The 25,950-nt window shown below is 31.0% G+C and overlaps 2 protein-coding genes across 2 annotated transcripts; both read left to right on the top strand.

Annotated features, from left to right (window-relative positions):
- Positions 1–8,548: 8,548 nt before the first annotated feature.
- On the top strand, positions 8,549–12,856 carry LOC114399438 (MDIS1-interacting receptor like kinase 2-like). The gene is made up of 2 exons (XM_028361626.1): positions 8,549–11,861; positions 12,322–12,856. The coding sequence occupies exons 1-2, from the start codon at positions 8,549–8,551 to the stop codon at positions 12,711–12,713; spliced, it is 3,705 nt and encodes a 1,234-aa protein (XP_028217427.1). The 3' UTR covers positions 12,714–12,856.
- A 7,647-nt stretch (positions 12,857–20,503) lies between these two features.
- Positions 20,504–24,975, top strand: LOC114398145 (MDIS1-interacting receptor like kinase 2-like). Its single transcript, XM_028360303.1, has 2 exons — positions 20,504–23,851; positions 24,139–24,975. The coding sequence occupies exons 1-2, from the start codon at positions 20,536–20,538 to the stop codon at positions 24,513–24,515; spliced, it is 3,693 nt and encodes a 1,230-aa protein (XP_028216104.1). The 5' UTR covers positions 20,504–20,535; the 3' UTR covers positions 24,516–24,975.
- Positions 24,976–25,950: the final 975 nt, after the last annotated feature.

Below are 25,950 nucleotides of genomic sequence, written 5' to 3' on the forward strand. Positions count from 1 at the left end.
GTGTCTCTTTGATAAGAAAATTAAACAATGTGTACATGTCACTACAAGAGCTATTATATCTACAAACATTGAAAGTTAAATAAAAGTTGCTATCTCAATCTCACAGCCTAGTTGTGGAGTAGATTGTGCAGTGTGGACATGTTGAAAGCTAGGGACAGTGAGTGTTAGCAACTCTTGGGACACATAGTTCATGGTTGGTCGACACAAAGGATTTTTGTGAATACATTTTAGAATAAGTCTTAATACCAACATTAGGACTTGAGCTGCAGTACGTTCAGGAGGAACCCGCCTTTTATCTAGGAAATCTACGAAGTGTTGATCAAATTCCCCAGACTCTAAACACAAAAGGACCTCCCGAGGGTACCTCCCCACCAGAATTTCTAGTGCAACAATCCCAAAACTATAAACGTCACATTTTTCTGTCACCTTCATTGATAATGCAAGCTCTGCAAAACATTACACATAAAAATGCCAAAAGTATTAAGAGCAATACCAGTATATAAAATATTAACAAAGTAACAGTTTGTGATGTTTCTAGGGGAATGTTGTAGGCCTTAGATTGCTGCTAACTGATAATTCTCAAAAAAATATTTAATTGAAATATGTGAATTTAGATAATTATTTTATTTTTCTTCTCTTTTTTAGGACTTTAGTTGTCTCTTTTTGTTGTTAAATTTGTGATTGTATAGTTTTTTTTTCTTTTATTATCATTTTGGTAGGTTGCACATAGTCATGGATGGATTATTTTCTAGAAAATTTGACAAAGTTTGTAAAAGCTTGAAGTGAAAAATTGTAGCTCAAGCTAGGAAACGAGTGCCTAAACTGAAGTGTTCTTTTTGGATAGAGGCAAAGAAGCTGTAGAGGAGAAATTAGTTTAAGCCAAATAGCTTTTGACTTAAGCTGAGATAAGACAGAAATGTAGAATTGCAAAGCTGCAGAATTTACTTAAATGATAATAAAAGTTTAGATTTTTTTGGAATTATATAAATAGATTTCATGTCCATTTGTGGGCGTCACATTCTAAGCAGGTAAAAACAATTCCTTTGTCCATGTTTGTGCTCTTCAATTTCCTTTCTTTCATTTTCTTCCTTCCATCTTGCTTTTGGATGCTACCCATGGAGATGGGTAGCTAAAGATTATATCCGGACCTTATACTCTCATGTATTTCTTTTGAAATATTGTTATATATTTTCATTTTGTTCATCAGTGTTAGCTTTTTACTTCTATGTTTTATGCTTGTTATGGATTGACCACCGGTAGCTTGATTTTTAGATGAGATTGTGATTGAAGAATGATTTCTTTTTCTTGAACTATGGTAAAATATCCATTATACCTCGGAGTTGGGAATAAGATGAGGATTAATGGTTATCTTTAGGTCATTGAGCTTAAAGCAAGTTTCTTTGTTAAATGTACAAAAGATTGACATTTAATGAAGGAACTTAGGTCTTTTCACCTAAGGAATTAGAGATTAGAATACCGTTTTTAAACTACGACCGATATTAACATTGGATTACAAGTTGAGTATCATGTTTTAATGTAAAGAGAGTTTAGTTCGGGAAAATCTAACCAAACAATTTTTGTCATTTGAATTTCATATTGTTTTATTGTATGTTTATCTAAAATTCCAAAAATATTGTAACTTGTAATTTTGTTTTAATTTATTTTTATTGTTGAATGTTATGTTCAAATTCTCATTGTTCATTTGTTAGTTTAGATGGTAAAAACTTGTAAAAATTGTCAACTATTACACAAATCCTCGTGTGAACGATATCTCTTATTGAATACTATTTGATGACTTGATATGTTTGCCAATGAGTCATCACTAAGTTATTAGCAAAAAGAAGTTACTAAGGCTGACAACATGCCCTTATGAAAGTAGTCTATGCATTAACAGTATAAAAGATTTTACATTGTCATTTAATGATAAATTTGATATGTATGATAAGTTTATTGATTTTTATAATAACTTATTTTAAAATTCATATTTATTGTGATTTCTGATTGGTTGACCTTGTATTTTTTTTTATACTCATGATAGTACATAGAAATTAAGCTCAAAGAAGTTATGTTCCAAGTTTTGGACAAACCTGGTGCCATGTAGCCACATGAACCCGCTGGTGCTGTCCAATTTGATTCTCCACTTTATTATTGAATGTTATGTTCACATCCTCATTGTTCATTTGTTAGTTTAGATAATAAAAACTAGTGAAAATTGCTAAGTATTACGCAAGTCCTCATGGAAAAAATATCTCTTATTTATTGAATACTACTTGATGACTTGATATGTTTGCCAATGAGTCAACACTAAGTCATTAGCAAATAAAAGTTAATAAGGCCAACAACATGCCCTTATGAAAATAGTCTATCCATTAAGAGTATAAAAGCTTCTAGGTCTGGGAGGGGGCCTTCAAGTTTGTTGTGGGATATATCCATTGACTAAAGGCCGATTAGTCCTTTGAGACTAGGAGGTATTGTCCCAGAAAGCTGATTATGAGAAAGATTCAAGACCTCCAGTGATATCAAATTTTCCAGCTGTGTGATTATCTGCCCGGTTAGTGAGTTATGACTGAGATCTAACAGTCGCTGCAAGTTCACCAAATTCCGAAGCTCGTGTGACATATGTCCATCTAAGTTGTTCATACTTAGTTTCAAGAATATAAGTTTCCGGCAATTTCCTAGTTCTTTTGGAATTGGACCAGTCAGATTGTTTGCTGATAAGTCCAGATACTGGAGCCGTGAGAGTTTTCCTATCCCTGCTGGTATCTAACCTGAGAGATCATTGTTGCTCAAATTTAGCTTGTGTAGTTTTGAAGATGAGCTAAAAAGCTCCACTGGGATATTTTTGAGATTGCTTTCGGACAGGTCAAGATTTGGCAAACTTTGCAATTTTCCAAGCCCTGGAGGAATATTTCCTTGTAGCTTATTGGCAGCTAAGCTGAAACTTGGTTTAGAGCTGAACATTTCCACTGGCGTTGAATCAGGAACAAGCAAAGAAATTACAATTATTATGAGTTGTTTTGAGAGAATTTTGAATGATGGATATGATCTTGTATATATTATATAGTATGTTTCAATTCCTATATCTTCAGGTGACAACCTAAGATGAAGAAAGTTTAAATTGGTGTATGCAAATTGTAATTTTTTATTATTATATATTTGTAATTCATGTTAGATGGTTAGCTTATAATATTGTTACATTTTATAAATTTTGTCAGTAATCTATCTCCATTTAAGCAAGAAGCATAAATTATATTGTCAAGATGTGCTTGCTTTCTTATTAATGAGAAATTATATAATTTATTTATAATATATAAAAGTTAACCCTCTTAATATTATACTGTTACATTAATAAAATTAGTGATTTAAAGAAAGACGAATATTTTATATTTTATGTAATTATATTAATTCAAAATAACATTGATCAATGATCAATATATTTAAATAAAATCCACAACTTTTCATATTAATAATAATTTAAATTATTTATAATATTTAATTTTACATATTGAATTAATATGAAGGAAAAATTATTAAATAAAAAAAATGTAAAATTTTACATTAACTTAATATTACTATTCATACACAAATTTATTTATATTATAATTAGTAACTTTAAAATATATTTCTAAAAAAATAATAAATTAAATTCATCACATTAAAGTTACAATATAATATGAAAATAAAAAAATATAAAATTTTATATATATATATATATATAATTTTTTTTAAATATTAATAGTTATATTCAATATTAATTATTTAAATTCGAACTAATTAGATAAATGTAAATTAATCACAGAAGACTAATAGTTAATATAAATATAAGAATTTTTACATTATTTTTATTGAAAATTTTATTTTATAAAATAATTTTAAAAAAAATTATAAATGTAATAATTAGATAATAAATATTATTGTCTTCACTTTTATATAAAAATAAATATATTTAAAAATATATGTTACAAAATTTATTGCATGATAAAGTTAACAATATTTTTCAATTTTAAAATATGTTTTCTAAAATAATTTTTTGTTCAATGATAAAAAGAATTAATTATATTTTGAATTGTTTTAATACAATATTGAAGTTAAACAATGAATATCAATAAGATTTAACGGTTACATGTATTAAAATAATAATGAATTATATTAAACACAATTTATATATATATATATATATATAAAAGTTGAGTTTTTCAATATCACAATGTCATGTCACCAAGATTAGTGATTTGAAGGAAGAAGAACATTCTAAATTTTGTATTAGTATATTAATTCAGAGTAACATTGATCAATAATCATTGGTATATTTTAATAAAATCAATAACTTCTCATGTTAATAGTAGTTTAAATTATTTGTAATATTTAATTTTACACATTGAATTAATATGAAGGAAAAATTATTAAATAAAATAAATGTAAATTTTTACAATAATTTAATACTATTATCTATGCACAAATTTATTTATTTTTATATTTAGTTACTTTAAAATATATTTCTAAAAAATAATAAATTAAATTCATGACTTTAAATTTATAAAATAGAATAATATAAAATATTATTGACTTAAATTTTATATAAAATAACTATATGTAAAAATATATGATACAAAATTTTGTCTAATGATAAAATTAATAATATTTTCAATTTTAGATTATTTTAATATCACATTAAGTTACACAATGAATATCAATAAAATTTAACGGTCACATGTATTAAAATACTATTGAATCATATTAAATAAGATTGATAGAAAACTAATATTTATACATGAATGAGTTTTAAGATTAAATTTTATGTAAAATAAATAAATAAATCTAAACTCTAAATTTATTTATTTGTGAAATATTATTTTCAATTAAGTTAATCCATAATCATTTAAATTTATTAATCCTAATTATATAGTTTTAATATTATTTTAAATAATAATTTTCATATTAATAGTAAATTAAATAATATTTGACTATGCTTAATTTTATTTTATTCCAAAATAAGGTACATTAAAATATATATTTCACAAAATAACTAAAAATATTAATAATATTATATAATGTAAAATAATATATACTAAAATTTTCTAAGACATTATTATTAAATATAATAAAATAGTAGACATTATTATTATTATTATTATTATTATTATTATTATTATATATTAAAATGGTTTAATATATTATTTGTTTCTTGTTTTTTTTCACTTGGTTCTTTATATAAATTTACTATTATTTAAAGTTTTTAATAATAAAATTATTTTTAAAATCAATAAAATTTATAGTTATTGATTATAATTAAAATTTTATTATGGTTTTCATCATTCATTATCAAATTGAAGATTTTATTTTCTATATAAACTCTACTTCAAAGGGTTGTAAATATCAACCCAATTTCTTTTCAATGTGTTTTCTATCTTCTTCTTCTTTTCATTATTATAATATCATTTTTTTATTCTTTATTTTTAATTTTATGTATGAAAAATGATACTTGAATGTGTTATTTATCATCGTCAAAATTGAGAATTTAACTCTTTTAAATCGATAATGTATAAGGTGAATATATATTCACAATTGATAAAAAAATCATCTGTTTAGTGTTATTTATATTTATATTTTGATTTTAGGTCTAGATGTTTTTTTGAATGTTTTTTGTGAGATTGAATAAACATATGAATCAATATCATGTTTTTATTAGAAAGTTCTTATATAAATCATTCATCCAATACATTTTGTGAGAAATGAAAAGTGAAAATTAAAGACCATATTTAATCATGTATATCATCTAACTCTTTCTTTTATTGTTTTTTTTTGCTGTGTAAGTATCACTCTATGTTAGTTTGGTTTTCTTCATTTTATTGTTATGTTATTATATGTTTTGATATAATATCATTTCTTTTATTCTTCATTTTTATGTATGAAATGATTCTTTGAACGTGCTATCTATCAAAATTTAACTAGTTTAGATTGGTAAGATATAATGTGGATCTATATCATGATTGATAAAAAAAATTTGCTTAAATTTTTATTTTAATTGTTTTTTATATTTATATTTTGATTTTATGTCTAATTATTTCTTTAAATAATTTTTGTGAAATTCAATAGACATGTGAATCAATATCATGTTTTTATTAGAAAGTTTTACATGAATCGTATTTTTCTTAATCTTTTATTATTCTTTTTTTTTTGTACAAATTCCTTCTGTTTTTTTTCCTTTTTCATTTTAGTGTCATGTTATTATAAGTTTTAATTACTATTATTGTTAAGGTTTTTTATATATGTTTCATGTTTTTTCTTTGATTACTATTGTATTTTAAATCTAACTTTTACATTATATTGTGATAATTTTTATTTTTTTATCTATCATATTTTGAATAATTCCATTAAATTTTTTTATTTTTCCCACTCAAATCAATTGTCGAATGATATGAATGATAATTAGAAGAAGAAGAAGAAGTATCTTTACCCATAAAAGATAATAAATATCAATTAAATATCGTTAATTTAAAATAACTAACACATGTAACAATATAATTATTATTACAAAGAAATCAGTAATAGTTAATAGTATATTATAGATTAGTAATAAATACAAATGATTGGTAACATCTTTAATAAGTTAATAAATATGTAAACAATAATATTTAAAGTTTAAAATATATAATTATTTTTATAAATAACTTTTGAAAATTAGTAAGTAATAAAAATAAAACTAAAACTTAGGGAAAATAAATAATAATAATAATTATTAAATCAAGATTATTCAATTTATATTACGTCATAGTTAACTAATTCAAACTTTAAAACTTTAAAAATATTACAAAAAATTAATATATTCAAAATAAGTAAAATTATAGTTTTAAAAAATAATTGATAATCATATCTAATTAAAAAATATTTAAATTTTTATGGTAAACACAAAATTTAATTAAATATTGTACATTAATTATATATATATATATATATATATATTATATTTATTATTTTTTAATTTCTATGTTTCATATTAGTATTACATTAATATTATTAATTTTGGAGAAAAAATAAATTATAGTAAAATCTAACATATTTAATAAATTTAAAGAGAATAAGTGTTCATTAAAAATATAATATTTAACATTAATTTTCAATTTTAATATTTATATATTTTTTTCACTACTAGATAGTTCTTTAAAATGAATAATTTTATTTATGCACATTATTTTTCAAAAGATATTGCGTCATTATTATTATTTGAATGAAGAAAAAATTATAATATATTTAATTTTTAAGATAAAATTAACTCAATTGAAAATATAATTAATCAATTTTTTCATTAATAATATAATTATGTTTAACGTAATACTAAATATTTTAATTTTTTATTTATATAAATAAATCAATGTAAAATGATATATATAATTTAAAAAAACCAGTGGAACGCGGGTTCAAAGTCTAGTTTATTTCATACCTCATCTTAGAAAACTTCAAATAGTTGACTGACTGCTAAATGACCACAAAATGGTTTGGACTACAGAACTTTACACGAGAAAGGGAAGTCGAAGTTGCATCCTGTCATTTTGATTTGAAACTTTTTAGCGGGTGTAAAAATAAAGTAATTAATTTTGGCCTGAAAGACTAATGATTTTATCAATTAATCACAATTATTTTATAGTTGACTAACAAATAATGTGATTGGCCCAGTTAGCTTCTCTATTCTAAAGTTTATGTAACTGTTTGTAAGAATTGTTGAATTTTGCCTCGGACAGTTTAAACTTGATTTGTGAAGTTCAGAAATTATCTTGGCCTACTCTATACCAAATATGATCAAGTTGTATTGGACATAAAATAAAGCACTTAATGTAAATTTATATAAATATGTAAATTATATATGTTAATATGAATATAATTTTGACATAATATTTAGGCTCAAATTCAAATTTTGGTCTCCTATATTTTTCTTGCAATAAAAAGTGTTTGAAGTCTCCAGTAATTAAAAATAATCAAACCTTTTAATATTTTAATTTTTTTCCTAATATTTTTTACGACATCTTTAATTTTAAATTTTATTAAGATAATTAATATTAAAGTATTTACCAGAAGTTATGTTCCAATCCTTGTCAACTGGACCAATTTTTATTGACTGATTTTAAAATTTGACATTCAAATATATTTGAATTATGCATTTATTGCCTATGTTGGCAGCAAAAGAGAAAACTTTCAAGATAGGACATTTAAGAGGAAAAATGAAATAAGAAAAATAGTAAAAGAAGAAAAAAGTTATTTGATGTTGTTATTGTTTAAAAAATTCAAATCAAGATCGATTATACTTTATTAATATAATAATTACATTAAATGATAAAGTCAATAATAAAATAAATCAATTTCATATTGACAAGATCATTTAATGTCAATTGATTTTAAATTAAAATCTATAATATAAGGATTATCCTCCATCTATATACTTTATCTTAAAATTATCTCTAACAAATATAAGACTTAGATTTTTTTCAGTATAGACATGTTACACTCTATAAGTAAGTAAAACTTAACATAGAAGCCATGCCATATACTAAACATGACAACTTTTCAAAAGGTTCATGCTCTTCTTTTTCATATACTCTTGCTATCTCTGCTTCCATTGAAAATCACTTCATCACCAACAACAGAGGCAGAAGCCCTTATCAAATGGAAAAACAGTTTATCTCCTCCTCTTCCTCCTTCTCTAAACTCATCATGGTCCCTCACAAACCTTGGCAACCTTTGCAACTGGGATGCCATTGTTTGTGACAACACTAACACAACAGTCTCACAGATAAACTTGTCTGATGCCAATCTAACTGGGACTCTCACTGCCTTGGATTTTTCTTCCCTCCCTAACCTTACTCAACTCAACCTCAATGCCAACCATTTTGGAGGGTCAATACCATCAGCAATTGACAAACTATCCAAGCTCACTTTATTGGACTTTGGTAACAACTTATTTGAAGGCACACTGCCTTATGAACTGGGCCAGCTAAGGGAGCTTCAATATCTTAGCTTTTACAACAACAATCTCAATGGCACCATTCCTTATCAGCTCATGAATCTTCCTAAGGTATGGTACATGGACCTTGGATCAAACTACTTTATACCTCCTCCTGACTGGTCCCAATATTCATGCATGCCTTCCTTAACTCGCCTTGCTTTGCATCTCAATCCAACACTCACTAGTGAATTCCCAAGTTTCATACTGGGGTGCCATAACTTGACATACCTTGACATCTCTCAGAATCAATGGAAAGGCACAATACCAGAATCCATGTATAACAATTTGGTCAAGCTGGAATACCTCAACCTCTCCAGTTCTGGGCTAGAAGGAAAACTGTCTTCCAACTTGTCCAAGCTTTCTAATCTCAAAGATCTTCGTATAGGTAATAACATCTTTAATGGTTCTGTTCCCACTGAGATAGGATTGATATCGGGGCTTCAAATTCTTGAATTGAATAACATTTCTGCCCATGGTAATATTCCTTCTTCCTTAGGCCTACTCAGGGAGCTTTGGCATCTTGACCTAAGTAAGAATTTTTTTAACTCATCAATCCCTTCTGAGCTTGGCCAATGCACAAATCTATCCTTCCTGAGTTTAGCAGAGAATAATTTGACGGATCCTTTGCCTATGTCATTAGTTAATCTGGCTAAAATATCAGAATTGGGATTATCAGATAATTTCCTTTCTGGTCAACTTTCTGCTTCACTCATCTCTAATTGGATCCGGTTGATCTCCTTGCAACTCCAAAACAATAAATTTACAGGAAGGATTCCTACACAAATAGGCCTGTTGAAAAAAATTAACATCCTCTTTATGCGCAATAATCTTTTCTCTGGTCCCATTCCTGTAGAGATTGGAAACCTGAAAGAAATGACAAAGTTAGACCTTTCACTAAATGGATTCTCTGGTCCAATTCCATCAACACTTTGGAATCTGACAAACATTCGAGTCGTGAATCTTTATTTCAACGAGCTCTCTGGCACCATTCCTATGGATATTGGAAACTTGACCTCATTGGAAACCTTTGATGTCGACAACAATAAATTGTATGGGGAGTTGCCAGAAACCGTTGCTCAACTACCTGCTTTAAGTCATTTTTCTGTGTTCACCAATAACTTCACTGGCAGCATTCCCAGAGAATTTGGAAAGAATAATCCTTCTTTGACTCATGTGTATCTTTCACACAACAGCTTCTCTGGAGAACTACCTCCTGACTTGTGCAGTGATGGCAAGCTAGTTATTTTGGCAGTCAATAACAACAGCTTTTCAGGGCCAGTGCCAAAGTCCTTGAGGAATTGTTCATCACTGACTAGACTTCAGCTTCATGATAACCAGTTAACTGGAGACATCACAGATTCATTTGGGGTACTCCCAAATCTTGATTTTATTTCACTTAGTAGAAATTGGCTTGTTGGGGAGCTCTCCCCGGAGTGGGGCGAATGTATCAGTTTAACTCGGATGGATATGGGAAGCAACAATCTTTCTGGAAAAATTCCATCTGAGCTAGGTAAGTTGAGTCAATTAGGGTATCTGAGCCTGCATTCCAATGATTTCACCGGCAATATCCCACCTGAAATTGGAAATCTAGGCCTGCTTTTCATGTTCAACTTGAGCAGTAACCATTTATCAGGAGAAATCCCCAAGAGCTATGGCAGATTGGCTCAGCTAAATTTTCTTGATTTATCAAATAACAAGTTCAGTGGAAGCATTCCTAGAGAGCTCAGTGATTGCAATCGCTTACTGAGTCTGAATTTAAGCCAAAACAATCTATCTGGGGAGATACCATTTGAACTTGGCAATCTGTTCTCACTCCAAATCATGGTGGACCTCAGCCGCAACTCTCTTTCTGGAGCTATTCCCCCAAGCCTTGGAAAGTTAGCATCGTTGGAGGTTCTCAATGTCTCACACAACCATCTTACAGGAACAATCCCACAATCACTGTCAAGCATGATCAGCCTTCAATCCATTGATTTTTCTTACAACAACTTGAGTGGTTCAATCCCCATAGGTCGTGTTTTCCAGACCGCAACTGCCGAAGCCTATGTTGGGAACTCGGGTTTGTGTGGTGAGGTAAAAGGATTAACTTGCGCCAATGTATTTTCCCCACACAAATCCCGAGGGGTTAACAAAAAAGTACTTTTTGGTGTTATCATACCAGTTTGTGTCTTATTTATTGGGATGATTGGTGTTGGAATCCTACTTTGCCGGCGGCATTCCAAAAAAATAATTGAAGAAGAGTCCAAAAGAATTGAAAAAAGTGATCAGCCTATTAGCATGGTGTGGGGAAGAGATGGAAAATTCTCATTTTCTGATCTTGTCAAGGCCACCGATGACTTTGATGACAAGTACTGCATTGGAAATGGAGGATTTGGAAGTGTTTATAGAGCACAATTACTCACAGGCCAAGTTGTTGCTGTTAAAAGGCTCAACATATCAGACTCTGATGACATTCCAGCAGTGAACCGCCATAGCTTTCAGAATGAGATAGAATCACTTACAGGAGTGAGGCACCGCAATATAATAAAGCTTTATGGGTTCTGTTCTTGTAGGGGACAAATGTTCTTGGTTTATGAACATGTAGACAGAGGAAGTTTGGCAAAAGTATTGTATGCAGAGGAAGGAAAATCGGAGCTAAGTTGGGCCAGAAGGCTGAAAATTGTGCAGGGAATAGCTCATGCAATTTCATACCTGCACAGTGACTGCTCCCCACCAATTGTGCACCGGGACGTAACACTGAATAACATACTACTAGACTCCGACTTAGAACCTCGTGTTGCAGATTTTGGCACTGCAAAGCTGCTAAGCTCAAACACTTCAACATGGACCTCAGCCGCTGGATCCTTTGGCTACATGGCTCCAGGTACATCATCCAACCTATTTGAATTCTAGTGTATGCACTATATAGTACAAATTATCTTAATAAGTGGCATCAAAACTCTGGTTTATGCAGTATTAAAAATACTTAAATGTTTTCTAACAACTTAAATTATTTATATTTTAGATATAATAAATACCAATTTAATTAGAATTTCCCAAAATTTGTAGAAGTTTTTTATACAATAATTTATTAACAAGTCATCATGTATAAAAAATTTATTGGCTTTTATAATAACTACTTAAAAATTATGTAGTAAACATGATTTTTCATTGAGAGTGTAAAATTTCCACTTACAACGCATGACAGTTAAACTCAAACATATATTTTCTATCTTCATAACTTTTATTTATTTATTTCGTCAACCATTGTCTTAATTACACTCTTCTGTCATATAATGTGCCTTAAAGGGTGAGATTACTCTAACAAAATTTGGAATTTGCAGAACTAGCACAAACAATGAGGGTGACTGACAAGTGTGACGTGTATAGTTTTGGAGTGGTGGTGTTGGAGATAATGATGGGAAAGCATCCTGGAGAACTCCTGACTACAATGTCTTCAAACAAGTATTTGCCATCAATGGAGGAACCACAGGTGCTACTGAAGGATGTGCTTGATCAACGGCTTCCACCTCCAAGGGGCAGATTAGCAGAAGCAGTAGTGTTGATAGTGACCATAGCTTTGGCATGCACACGTTTGTCTCCAGAGTCCAGACCCGTGATGCGTTCTGTGGCTCAAGAACTGTCGTTGGCTACTACGCAGGCTTGTCTTGCAGAGCCATTTGGCATGATAACCTTGAGCAAGCTTGCAGGGTTCCACAAATACTGTGTCATGTAGGACAGTGGGATCTGTGTCCTAATTAGTTTTACAAATATGTTTTGTTTTTATTTTCCGCACACAGGTATGTATAATCGCTAGTAGAATTGTATTTGAAGTTGAAATTTAAAATTACAATAAAGGATGGGGTTGGTGATTCGACATTGGAGCATATGTTTCTAGGTTTGTACTACACTAGTCTTGCGTATTATTTCTAAATCTTTGAATGTTGCTATTCTGATATTTTGAACTTTGATTTAAGAAAAATTCCAGTTTTGAAAAATGTAGTGTCATTATGCTTTCTGGCAGAAAGTTGTTCTTTTAGTTCACATTGATTTCTATGGCGATATCTCGAGATATATTTAAATTTCATTTGTTGTCTAAAATTGAACTTTGTTATTATGGTTTTGTTACTGACGACATATGAGTGATATGAGGCTAGGAACAAACTCAACCTTTCAGTGAGCATTTTCATCTCGTGCATTCTTTCTACAGAACTTGACATTACAACCTTAGAGATTTATCAAGTATATGGTAGGGAAATGCTTGTTGATGATGATTGAGCATTTACATGAACCTTAAACACCGAGTAAAGCGTAAACATTTGATCTGATAAGGAAAGTGAAAACAATCTTGCATTACAAGGAAGTTAAATCCATTTTTTAGCATTGCATTGCTTAAATCATAAGCAATATCATAATTGAAATGCGAATTGATGCTGGGTAAGTTTACTTCAAATTATTTAATTGTGAAATTGGTCCATATTTCATAGAGCATATTTAATTCCCAAAATTGCTTGACTCTTTTCCTTTCCCTTGTCTTTTGCTTGAGAAAAACAAATCTTTAAGTTTACGGTTGTGATGAATCTTCAACTACAACTTATAAACAGACATTTTGTGCTATTTTAAGGGACCTTTTTGCAGATTTTCAAATTTGTGGTGGATTTCTCCAATTTCTCACAGCTTTTGTGTCTAGTGCAACAGCTTCTAATAAATTATTTGAGTTTTGTGTAAGCTTGGTGAGAGAGAGAGAGAGAGATAATGCCTTTGGTAAAGTGGAAACCAACCAATTGTAGCTAACTTAGAGTTAACACGGGAATGAGATTTTTGAGTTAGAGATATGAAAAACCAGAAATGATTTTCATAGGCTTTAGGAAGGAGGTACGCAAGTTATGTGCACTCTTAGAAAATCTGAAACATTATGCACCGGTGCTTAGCTAGTGCGCCTAAGGAATTAGGGAATTTGCTTTGACAACTAGGATACATTGCCAAGGAATTAGGAAGAATTTCCAAAGTGAATTTAAGTGTTGAACTATTGTGTGAGGTTTGGGGTTTGAGAGAGCAAGTCTAGGAGGTAGGAGTGGTGGGTGACACGAGTTACTTTGCATTTAATTTGTGTATTGTCTTCATGTTTTTGAGTATTTTTGGGTCAATTTGGTGGAATCTGAAGTCCAACTTAGGTTCAAACTAACATTCCACAACTAATTACAAGTAAGATCCGACCCAGTTGATGGATAGCCAAATTCTTTAAACATGTTGTTATAGGGCTTCAATTCTTAATCATGTGAATGGAATTGAGAGTACCTTTTGAAAGGAATTAGTCTTTGACTATTGATTTAGGAGTATATCCATGGTGCAAAAAATCTCTTTTAAGTGATGCAAATTTGCATACTTAATGAATAAAAAATATATTATTACTAGAGTTTGACTATTTAGTATGAGACGAAATTATACGGAACATAAAGGATGAGATAAAAAAAAATACTTTCCAATAATTGACTGGAAAAAGAATGTGAATTCGGTTCACTTATCGATTGACTAATTGGTTTTACATACTATTTAGTATTATCCTTGCAATAAAATAGCTTTCAAACTTCAAAGTCATCCGTAGGGAGATTAGAATATAGCGTATTGACTGACCAATTATGGTTCCATGGACTTGCTACGACCAATAAACTGAGAACAATAAATGAATGTTTAGAAACTTTTGAGCCACTGCGCCTTCAACCCCGTTTTTAGTCAAAGAGAAAGGGAGAAATTCTTAGTTCCAAACTGACAATTACTTTTCTTTGACTTTGAAAATATTTAGGGACACTTCGTTTAAATTTTAATAGAATTAATTTTGAAAATGTGATATTACATTAATCTATTAAAAAATATTAGTTTATGTTTAAAAATAACATTTTAATAATAAATTCACAAATTTATTTTTATATTAATAAAATATTGAAGATATATATTTTAAATATTAGAAAATTAGTTATGTTTGAAAATTAATCTTTAAAATAAATTAAGAAAATATTATTTTTTAAATAAAAAGAATAAAAGTTATTTTAAAATATAAGTGTATGTATATTTTAAAAATTATTGCACGTTTAATCTTACAATAAATTGTACTCACTAAAAATTATTTTATTATTTTTCTCAAAAAATAATTCTTTTCAAAGTATATGCATAGATCCGTTTGTTTGTACTTAAAAAAACTTTTTAATTAAATATATGTTTGAATAATTTTTAATAAATATGTAATTTATAAAAACAAAAATTATTTTAGCGCTCTTCTTTGAAATTAAAAATATGATAGTTTCTAAAAAAGATAAGAAAAATTATCATAAAATTATTTTTTAGTTTAAAAAATCGATTCATAATTGAACTTCAGAACTAAAAATTCAAACAAAACAAATATGAAAAGTGAAAGAAAAGTATGAAGCGACCATGGCAACAACTTGGACCAGAACCAAATAAATTTTAAATAATTTGATATATTTTTAGTGAATTCGATACAAACTTTCCATATAGAAGCTTCGTTGCAAGTGCGGCTAACACCGGCAATCGTTAAAGACGGAAACATGTAAAATATGAATACACTGCTTAAATACAAAATACAAATCATAGCTAAGTTGGGCTGCAAGGATTAAAATTGTACAGGGAATAGCACATGCTAAACTCAAGAAGGATAGATTTGTGCATAGGCCAAGCTCGGAAGGGATTGTAGAGTTAAAAAAACTTGTACTGAGATTAAGACGTCGTAGCTCCCTGAGTTGGCCTAAGGAAGAAGGAATTTTACCATGGACAGAAATGTTATTCTATTCAAGAATTTGAAGCCCGGATATCAATCCTATCTCGGTGGGAACAGAACCATTAAACTTGTTACTAGCCATACGAAGTTCTTTTGAGATTAGAAAGCATGGACAAGATGGAGCCACCAAAATGGTTGGCATTGAGGTTGATTTGGGTGAGGTTTGAGAGGGAAGCAAAATCCAAGACACCTATAGAGTTCCAAATCAAAAGATAAATGCATTTAATGCATAATGACAATTGAATTTTTATCACTAAGATTTAGGTGGTTTAAATATAAAATGAAATATTATATTTTATTAGATAAAATTTATTTGAATGAATATATTGGAAGTTATTTTTGTTTTAACTTCAAAGAGAACTTATTTATTATACTTAGCGATAATTTTCACTATAAATAGATAAAAGAATTAGTGGAAAAGATACACATGTAGAGAGAGCGTGTGAGAAGAGAGATTGTGAAATAAAATCACTTTATTGAGAAAAAAATATTTTTGTGTGAGAGAGAGTGTTATAATCTCTTATAACTATTGAGTGAAGTATTTGAGTTTGTAGAATGATACATAATTTAGGGTGAGTTACAATTTTATAATCATTTTTGTGATAATGAAATACTTTTGAAACGATTTTGTAGACGTAGACAAAAGGTGTCGAACCATATTAAATTTTTGTATTCACTAGTGTTGTCACAAACAATGGCATCCCAATTGCAAAAGTGACCAAGGTTTGTGAGGGACCATGATGAGTTTAGAGTGGGAGGAAGAGGTGGGGATATAATGTTTTTCCATTTGACAAGGGATTCTGCTTCTCTTCTTTGTGATGAAGTGACTATCAATGGAAGCAGAGATATCAAGATGAGTATATGAAAGAGAAGAGCCTGAACCTTCTGAAAAGTCGTCATCATGTCTAGCATATATGGCTTGGCCTATATGTTAATGTTTTACTCTCCTATATAGCACAATCCATTTCTGTTTTGGTTTCGGAAATGCCAAGCACATTCTGACATAAGAATCCAACTTAGTTAAGCCCGTTTCTGTTCACAAAAGGCAGAGAGGTAAAAATTTAAATATCGGTACTGATGTTTAGTGTGGAAAAAAAAGTTAAATTTGTTTTTTTCTTCTAATTTATTTTTTAGATTTAATTTAATTTTTTATTTTTTTTTTGTTTAGTTTGATCCTTTAATTTTTTTAAATTAATTTAATTTTCTCTTTTAATCTAAATCGTAAAAAATCATATTTTGTGATAATTTAAAATTATTACTAAATAGTTTTAAACTGCTACAAAATATATATTTTAAAAAAAATAATCAATTTTAAAAATTAAAAGATCAAATTGAATTAATTTTAAAAATTAAATAATACTAACTCTTGGTGTTTTACTCTCCCCCTTGAGCAACACCCCACACAATCTCATCCTTCATGTCATCACTTAGAAAGATATTAGCTACTTGTTTTCGATATTCCAAAGGAACCTGAGTAGCTAGCATATTCCAGTTCCAGACACCATCAAAGTAAATAGTATCTTTCAACAAGACCTGAGTGTCCTGAATGTTGATGATACTTGCCCGACAAAGCAATATTGTTCATATCTCTAGCATTGCGGATACCAACAAGGCCACCATTTCTTTTAGAGTTGGTAATCATATCTCGGTTCACCCAATGGCAAGTGGATTTATTCCATATGAATTTTCTAATGGTTGCATCAATCGTTGTTGCACACACCTTCAGGTATTCATATATAAAATTTGCATGGAATACACCTGGATAGATGAAAGCACAGACTTGGCTAGGGTAACACGCTCAGCTACCCAATAATGTTTATTTCCACCCTGTCAATCTATTGTCCATGCTGTCAATTATTAAGCCATTAACTCAATTCATTGTCATCATTCATTCTATATATTTTATGTATATTAAAAAGTTAAAAAGACATATAGGAGGAGCAAAGTGGCCTTAATGGCCAAACCTTGTACACAGCCCCTGCACTTTCTTATTTATCCATCGGTACACTTGTCAAATTAGGTTGTGATAATTCATTATTGACATACAATTATGTTCACCATATTACTAATTAGTGCACCAACAAGTCTATGATGGAATTTACTTATCATTATTTATTGGCATTATTTAGTTCTCTTTAAAAATAAATACGGTTGTACTGTGCCTAAGGAAGCAATGACAATATAAGGGATGAGTTTATCGTAATTGGGATTAGAATGACCATATGTAAGAGTTCTTAGAGGATTAAATTGAGGTTTATTTTGAGATGTTTATTGAATTATAATTCTCTTTTACGATTATAAATACAATATTGTTGTGTGTGACAAACCAATTGATGTTCTGATGTGAATTGGTAGATAAACTTGAGTGTTCTTGATGTTTTCGTATTTTTTACTTATGATTTTGATTCATTGATTTTAATATGATTGTGTGGAATTGTTTGAGGGATTTTACTCCCCATGTTGTGAGAAACATTTTCTATAAATTGTTATATTGAGATTATGAGATGGTGATTCAAATTGTGAGTAAGTGATAAATTGAACCTGTAATGAATGGTAAGATACATGTGTATTGAGATGTTATATGTATTAAGTTAGGAGCTATGAACTGTGTAATTACACAATTGTAAGACCCTTTAAGGGTAATGAGTTTTTGCGCGAGGAGTATTGTGATGAGATCCATTGTGGGAACCTGACGAGTTGAATCACTTTGAGGCGCGACGAGTTAAAATAATTTTGAAAACAATTGAGTAGTTGTGTGTATTGCATAATTCATAGGTAAAGTGTATATTATTCATGAGGTGTGATAACATGTTACTTTGGAATTATATCATTGTGATTGAGACCGAGTGTATGATAAATTGAGTATGTATTGACTTGCAATATATATATGTGTATTGAGATGTTGTGTGCATTGAGTTGTGAGCTAAGAATCGTACAATCACACGACTACAAGACCCTTTAAGAGCGACGAGTATTGTGATGAGAACCACTATGGAGACCTGACGAGTTTAATCACAAGCGCAACGAGATAAAACTATTTTGAGAACAATTGAGGAGTCGTGTATTTTATACAATTTATAGATAGAGTCTGTGTGCTAAAATGTTTTTTGGGTTGGACTTGAATTAGGAGGGAGAGACCCTAATAGACTCTTCGGAGTGTAGACCTTGGGGGTAAATACATCTGGTTTGAGTGCTCCTTTAAATCTGTGTTGATCCCACATGGTTGGAACATTCTTGCAAAACAACATGACCGTAACTGGTCTCCTTATGATTTTATCTAGTGAGAGTGACTTGACTTATTAGTGTGTGGTTTGTCTTGTCATGTACTCTTAGGTGTCCGACGAGGTTTTTAACTGACATAATACCACATTGCATATAAGATTGAATCTTAGTGTATTTGTTGCATAACGCTTATGTATTGATCGATATTGATTGATTTAGTAATATTGTATTTTGATCCTTCAGTACGTGAATGTTGCAAAAATGAATGAGACATGTTGTGTTGTGATGTGATGTTACACGACAAAGTGGTGAAATGACGTGAGTTATGTTTAAGTAAGTTGTATCTCATTTATATGAAATGTATATCTATGTTGTTTCGTTTCTCTCTATTAGCTAGGAATGTGATAACTCACTCCCCGTATTCTATTTGTGTTTGGATCTTGTGATGATCTTGAACTTTGTGTTTGTGGGAGCAGATGATTAAGTGGATGACTATGAAGAACCTAGAGGACGCGAGAATACAATGCTTTGATAGAATGTGACATTGAGATATAAATTTTTATATTAATTGCATGAAGTCTTGGACGACCTTGTTTTGAGTCAAGATGATTTATTAATTATTTGGACAAGTTTTATTATAATGTTAAAAAAGTGAATATGAACCTTTTATCCTTTTGAAATACTTTTATTTAAATGTGTTTTAAATTTTTTTAATTAATTATAATTTCTTATTCTTTTTATTATTAGTACATATATGTGAAGGGTAAAGGACATTACAAAAAGTCAAAAGGAATATATATGAAGCGACCATGCATGGCAACGAGTTGGAGGACCGGCAACGAGTTGGAGGACCGGAACCAAATAAACGTTCAATAATTTGACATTTTAGTGAGATCCAAACAGAGCACAATCCTCTACAGTTGTGATATAACGTTACTGCACCTTCATGCAGTTCCATCTTCTAACGTTAATAATTTATAAACAAGCATTTAGTTTTATAATTTTAATGAATAGAAAATATTTTAGACGGTGAAGATTAGTGCAGTTGAAATTTCAACCATAGATAATCCAATTCTGATCCACAATGTCCTACATATGGAAGCTTCGTTGCACATGCTCCAAACACTGCCATTCTCTTTAGACTGAAACATGTGAAATATATATAGTATCAACTATCAAATATGAATAGACTCTTTGGATGGTGGAAAATAAAATCGAATTGTGCTTGTTTAAATAACATTAAACGATAAAAGCCAACCACATAAATCAACTCCAAGTAAGACTATTTAGCTTGCAATGCATTTCTTTGATTAAAAAACATGGGACACAATTATGATCACACCACTACAAGCCACATACCTGGACCAAACGATATAGTTACGTTTTCCCTATATTTACATTTAACTCTGTCTTTTACGAACAGAAACATGCTACTAATTTTATATGTCAGAATGTTTGACAACTCCAAAACCTAAAACAGAAATTCATTGTGCTATATAAGAGAGTAAAACAATTAACATAAAGGCCACGCCATAAGCTGAACATGACAACTTTTCAAAAGGTTCATGCTCTTCTATTTCATATATTCTTCTTCATATCGTTGCTTCCATTGAAAATAACTTCATCACCAACAACAGAAGCAGAAGCCCTTGTCAAATGGAAAAACAGTTTATCCCTTCTTCCTCCCTCTCTAAACTCATCATGGTCTCTCACAAACCTTGGCAACCTTTGCAATTGGGATGCCATTGCTTGTGACAACACTAACAATACAGTCTTGGAGATAAACTTGTCTGATGCCAATATCACCGGGACTCTCACTCCCTTGGATTTTGCTTCCCTCCCTAACCTCACCAAACTCAACCTTAATCACAACAATTTTGAAGGGTCAATACCATCAGCAATTGGCAACCTCTCCAAGCTCAGTTTATTGGACTTGGGAAACAACTTATTTGAAGAAACACTGCCTAATGAGCTAGGCCAGCTAAGGGAACTTCAATATCTTAGTTTTTACAACAACAATCTCAATGGAACCATTCCTTATCAGCTCATGAATCTTCCTAAGGTATGGTACATGGACCTTGGCTCAAACTACTTTATAACTCCTCCAGACTGGTCCCAATATTCAGGCATGCCTTCCTTAACTCGCCTTGGTTTGCATCTCAATGTCTTCACTGGTGAATTCCCAAGTTTCATACTTGAGTGCCAGAACTTGTCATACCTTGACATCTCACAGAATCACTGGACTGGCACAATACCAGAATCCATGTATAGCAATTTGCCCAAGCTTGAATACCTCAACCTCACCAACACAGGGCTAATAGGAAAACTGTCACCCAACTTGTCTATGCTTTCTAATCTCAAAGAACTTCGTATGGGTAATAACATGTTTAATGGTTCTGTTCCCACTGAGATAGGATTGATATCTGGGCTTCAAATTCTTGAATTGAATAACATTTTTGCCCATGGTAAAATTCCTTCTTCCTTAGGCCAACTCAGGGAGCTATGGCGTCTTGATCTCAGTATAAATTTTTTGAACTCTACAATTCCTTCTGAGCTTGGCCTATGTGCAAATCTATCCTTCTTGAGTTTAGCAGTGAATAGTTTGTCTGGTCCTTTACCTTTGTCGTTAGCTAATCTGGCTAAAATATCAGAATTGGGATTATCAGATAATTCCTTTTCTGGTCAATTTTCTGCTTCGCTCATCTCTAATTGGACTCAATTGATTTCCTTGCAAGTCCAAAACAATAGTTTTACAGGAAGGATTCCTCCACAAATTGGCCTGTTGAAAAAAATTAACTTCCTCTATCTCTACAATAATCAGTTCTCTGGTCCCATTCCTGTAGAGATTGGAAATCTGAAGGAAATGATAGAGTTAGACCTTTCACAAAACCAATTCTCAGGTCCAATTCCATTAACACTTTGGAATCTGACAAACATTCAAGTGCTGAATCTTTTCTTCAATGATCTCTCTGGAACCATTCCCATGGATATTGGAAACCTAACCTCACTGCAAATCTTTGATGTCAACACCAATAACTTGCATGGGGAGTTGCCAGAAACCATTGCTCAACTAACTGCTCTAAAAAAATTTTCTGTGTTCACCAATAACTTCACTGGAAGCCTTCCAAGAGAATTTGGAAAGAGTAATCCTTCTTTGACTCATATCTACCTTTCAAACAACAGTTTCTCTGGAGAACTGCCTCCTGGCTTGTGCAGTGATGGCAAGCTAACTATTTTGGCAGTCAACAACAACAGCTTTTCAGGGCCACTGCCAAAGTCCTTGAGAAATTGTTCGTCACTAATTAGAATTCGGCTTGATGATAACCAGTTCACTGGAAACATCACAGATTCATTTGGAGTACTCTCAAATCTTGTTTTTATCTCACTTAGTGGAAATCAGCTTGTCGGGGAGCTCTCCCCGGAGTGGGGTGAATGTGTCAATTTAACTGAGATGGAGATGGGAAGCAACAAACTTTCTGGAAAAATTCCATCTGAGCTAGGAAAGTTGATTCAATTAGGGCATCTAAGCCTACATTCAAATGAATTCACTGGCAATATCCCACCTGAAATTGGAAATCTAAGCCAACTTTTCAAGTTGAACTTGAGCAATAACCATTTATCAGGAGAAATCCCAAAGAGTTATGGGAGATTGGCTAAGCTAAATTTTCTTGATTTATCAAATAACAACTTCATTGGAAGCATTCCTAGAGAGCTCAGTGATTGCAAAAACTTATTGAGTATGAACTTAAGCCATAACAATCTATCTGGGGAGATTCCATATGAACTTGGCAATCTGTTCTCACTCCAAATCTTGTTGGACCTCAGCAGCAACTCTCTTTCGGGAGACCTTCCGCAGAACCTTGGAAAGTTAGCATCATTGGAGATTCTCAATGTCTCACACAACCATCTATCAGGGCCAATCCCACAATCATTTTCAAGCATGATCAGTCTTCAATCTATTGATTTTTCTCACAACAACTTGAGCGGTTTGATCCCCACAGGTGGTATTTTCCAGACAGCAACAGCTGAAGCCTATGTAGGGAACACAGGTTTGTGTGGTGAGGTAAAAGGATTAACTTGTCCCAAAGTGTTTTCCCCAGACAATTCTGGAGGGGTTAACAAAAAAGTTCTTCTTGGTGTTATCATACCAGTTTGTGTCTTATTTATTGGGATGATTGGTGTTGGAATCCTACTTTGCCAGCGGCTGAGGCACGCCAATAAACACCTTGATGAAGAATCCAAAAGAATTGAAAAAAGTGATGAGTCTACTAGCATGGTGTGGGGAAGAGATGGAAAATTCACATTTTCTGATCTTGTTAAGGCCACCGATGATTTCAATGAAAAGTACTGCATTGGAAAGGGAGGATTTGGAAGTGTTTATAGAGCAAAGTTACTCACAGGTCAAGTTGTTGCTGTTAAAAGGCTCAACATATTAGACTCTGACGACATTCCCGCTGTGAACCGCCAGAGCTTTCAGAATGAGATAAGATCTCTTACAGGAGTGAGGCACCGCAATATAATCAAGCTTTTTGGGTTCTGTACTTGGAGGGGACAAATGTTCTTGGTTTATGAACATGTAGACAGAGGAAGTTTGGCAAAAGTATTGTATGGAGAGGAAGGGAAATTGAAGCTAAGTTGGGCTACAAGGCTGAAAATTGTGCAGGGAGTAGCACATGCAATTTCATACCTGCACACTGATTGCTCCCCACCCATTGTGCACCGGGATGTTACATTGAATAACATACTACTAGACTCGGACTTAGAACCTCGTCTTGCAGATTTTGGCACTGCAAAACTGCTAAGCTCCAACACTTCAACATGGACCTCAGTTGCTGGTTCTTATGGCTACATGGCTCCAGGTACATGATCCAACAACTTTAAATTCTAGTGTATATACTATATAGTCTATGTTATTAATGTTTCTAATAATTTAAAAACATATGTATTAAATGGTTTATATTTTAGGTACAATGAATAGTTTATTTCTTACTACAATTTTTTTTTTATTTCATTTCTTTAAACAATGTGTTAATATACTCGTGTCATATACAGTGGTTTAGAGTTGCATTCAGCATGTTTATACTCTTGGTATACATATATAAATTAAAGGGTTAGATCAGTCACAAATAAAATTTGAAATTTGCAGAACTAGCACAAACAATGAGAGTCACTGACAAGTGTGACGTGTATAGTTTTGGAGTGGTGGTGTTGGAGATATTGATGGGAAAGCATCCTGGAGAACTCTTGACTATGCTGTCTTCAAACAAGTATTTGTCATCAATGGAGGAACCTCAGATGCTACTGAAGGATGTGCTTGACCAACGGCTTCGACTACCAACGGACCAATTAGCAGAAGCAGTAGTGTTCACAATGACCATAGCTTTGGCATGCACACGTGCGGCTCCAGAGTCCAGACCCATGATGCGTGCTGTGGCACAAGAACTATCGGCTACTACACAGGCTTGTCTTGCAGAGCCATTTGGCATGATAACAATGAGCAAGCTTGCAGGGTTCCAGAAATAGTGTCATGTAAGACTGTATTTAAAATTACAATAAAGGATAGGTTTGATGATTGGAGTATCTGCTATCTATGTTTAAATTAGTCATGCTCCAATACACTAGTCATGTGAAGCACGGACACTCCAGTCCCTTGTCGTGTTCGGTGTCCGACACGCGTCCGTGTCAATGTTCGACACCGACACAACACCCGTATTACGTTCTATATTTTGGACATTACAGGTGTCCACGTGTCCGTATCCGTGTCGTGTCCGGTGTCCGTGTCGGTGTTGGTGCTTCATAGGGTGAAGCAAACTTGCTGATGTAGTGATGTGTGTGCATATATATTTTAGCCTTATAGATAAAAGAGCATTTTGCATACAGAAAACTTTATTTCTGTCCTTTATTTTTTATTTTCTTTGTTCTGAGTCATGAATGTCTTTCACTTCACTGATAAAAGAGTACTTTGTATTCATGTTGTGATGCATGACTGTCTTTTATTTTTTATTTTCTTTGTTGTGATGCATGACTGTCCTTTATTTTTGTGATGTATAACTGCTGATGGTCTATGGAAATTTTACCCGTAGGGAGATTGAATACAAATTTTCCTATTAAATAATCATTCTCCCACATATAAACGCACCAAAGCCTTACGTTACTACACCAAACCTATGAGTTTCTATCTTTTGTTTATTTATTTATAGTTGCCCTTTAATTTTTTAGTTATTTAAAAAAGGTTAAAGTATTTATTTGGTCACAATTTTTATTTTTTTAGTTCCTATAGTTAAAAAGTGGTTTTTTTAGTCTTATAATTTATATTTTAATTATCTTTTAATCCCTATAGTTATGAAAGTGATTTTTTTAATCCTTATCATTTGTATTTTAATTCCTTTTTAATTCCTATAGTTTAAAAGTGATTTTTTTAGTCCTTATACTTTATATTTTAATTTTATTTTAGTCCTTAACATCAAAATATAAATAATATTATCAACTACAATTAAATATAAAAATATTAATAAGTAATTCGTAACTAATTTATCATAAGATAATTTATAATAAAAAAATAGTTGATAATTTATAATTAATTTATAACTAATTATTTTTATATTTTTTAAAGTAAAGATTAAAAGGTAATTAAAATACAAATTATAAAGACTAAAAAGATCACTTTCAAACTATAAGGACTAAAATATAAATTATAAAGACTAAAAATAACACTTTTAAATTATAAGGACTAAAAGAGAATTAAAGTATAAATTATAGAACTAAAACGCAAATGATTAATTTAACCTTTTAAAAAAACTGAAATCTGGCGTGAATAATATTGGGACAGATTCGGCCCTCACTCACTCTTTAAGATTTAATGGCTTTAAGTTTTTGGTGAAGTGTTTATGCTTAGAAGTTCCTTTGAATTGAAATTCAAATGTTAAGAGTTGACTTTGACATATGTAGAATGCATAAG

The sequence above is a fragment of the Glycine soja genome, chromosome 19 (genome assembly GCF_004193775.1).
Source record: "Glycine soja cultivar W05 chromosome 19, ASM419377v2, whole genome shotgun sequence".
Classification (NCBI taxonomy): Eukaryota; Viridiplantae; Streptophyta; class Magnoliopsida; order Fabales; family Fabaceae; genus Glycine; species Glycine soja.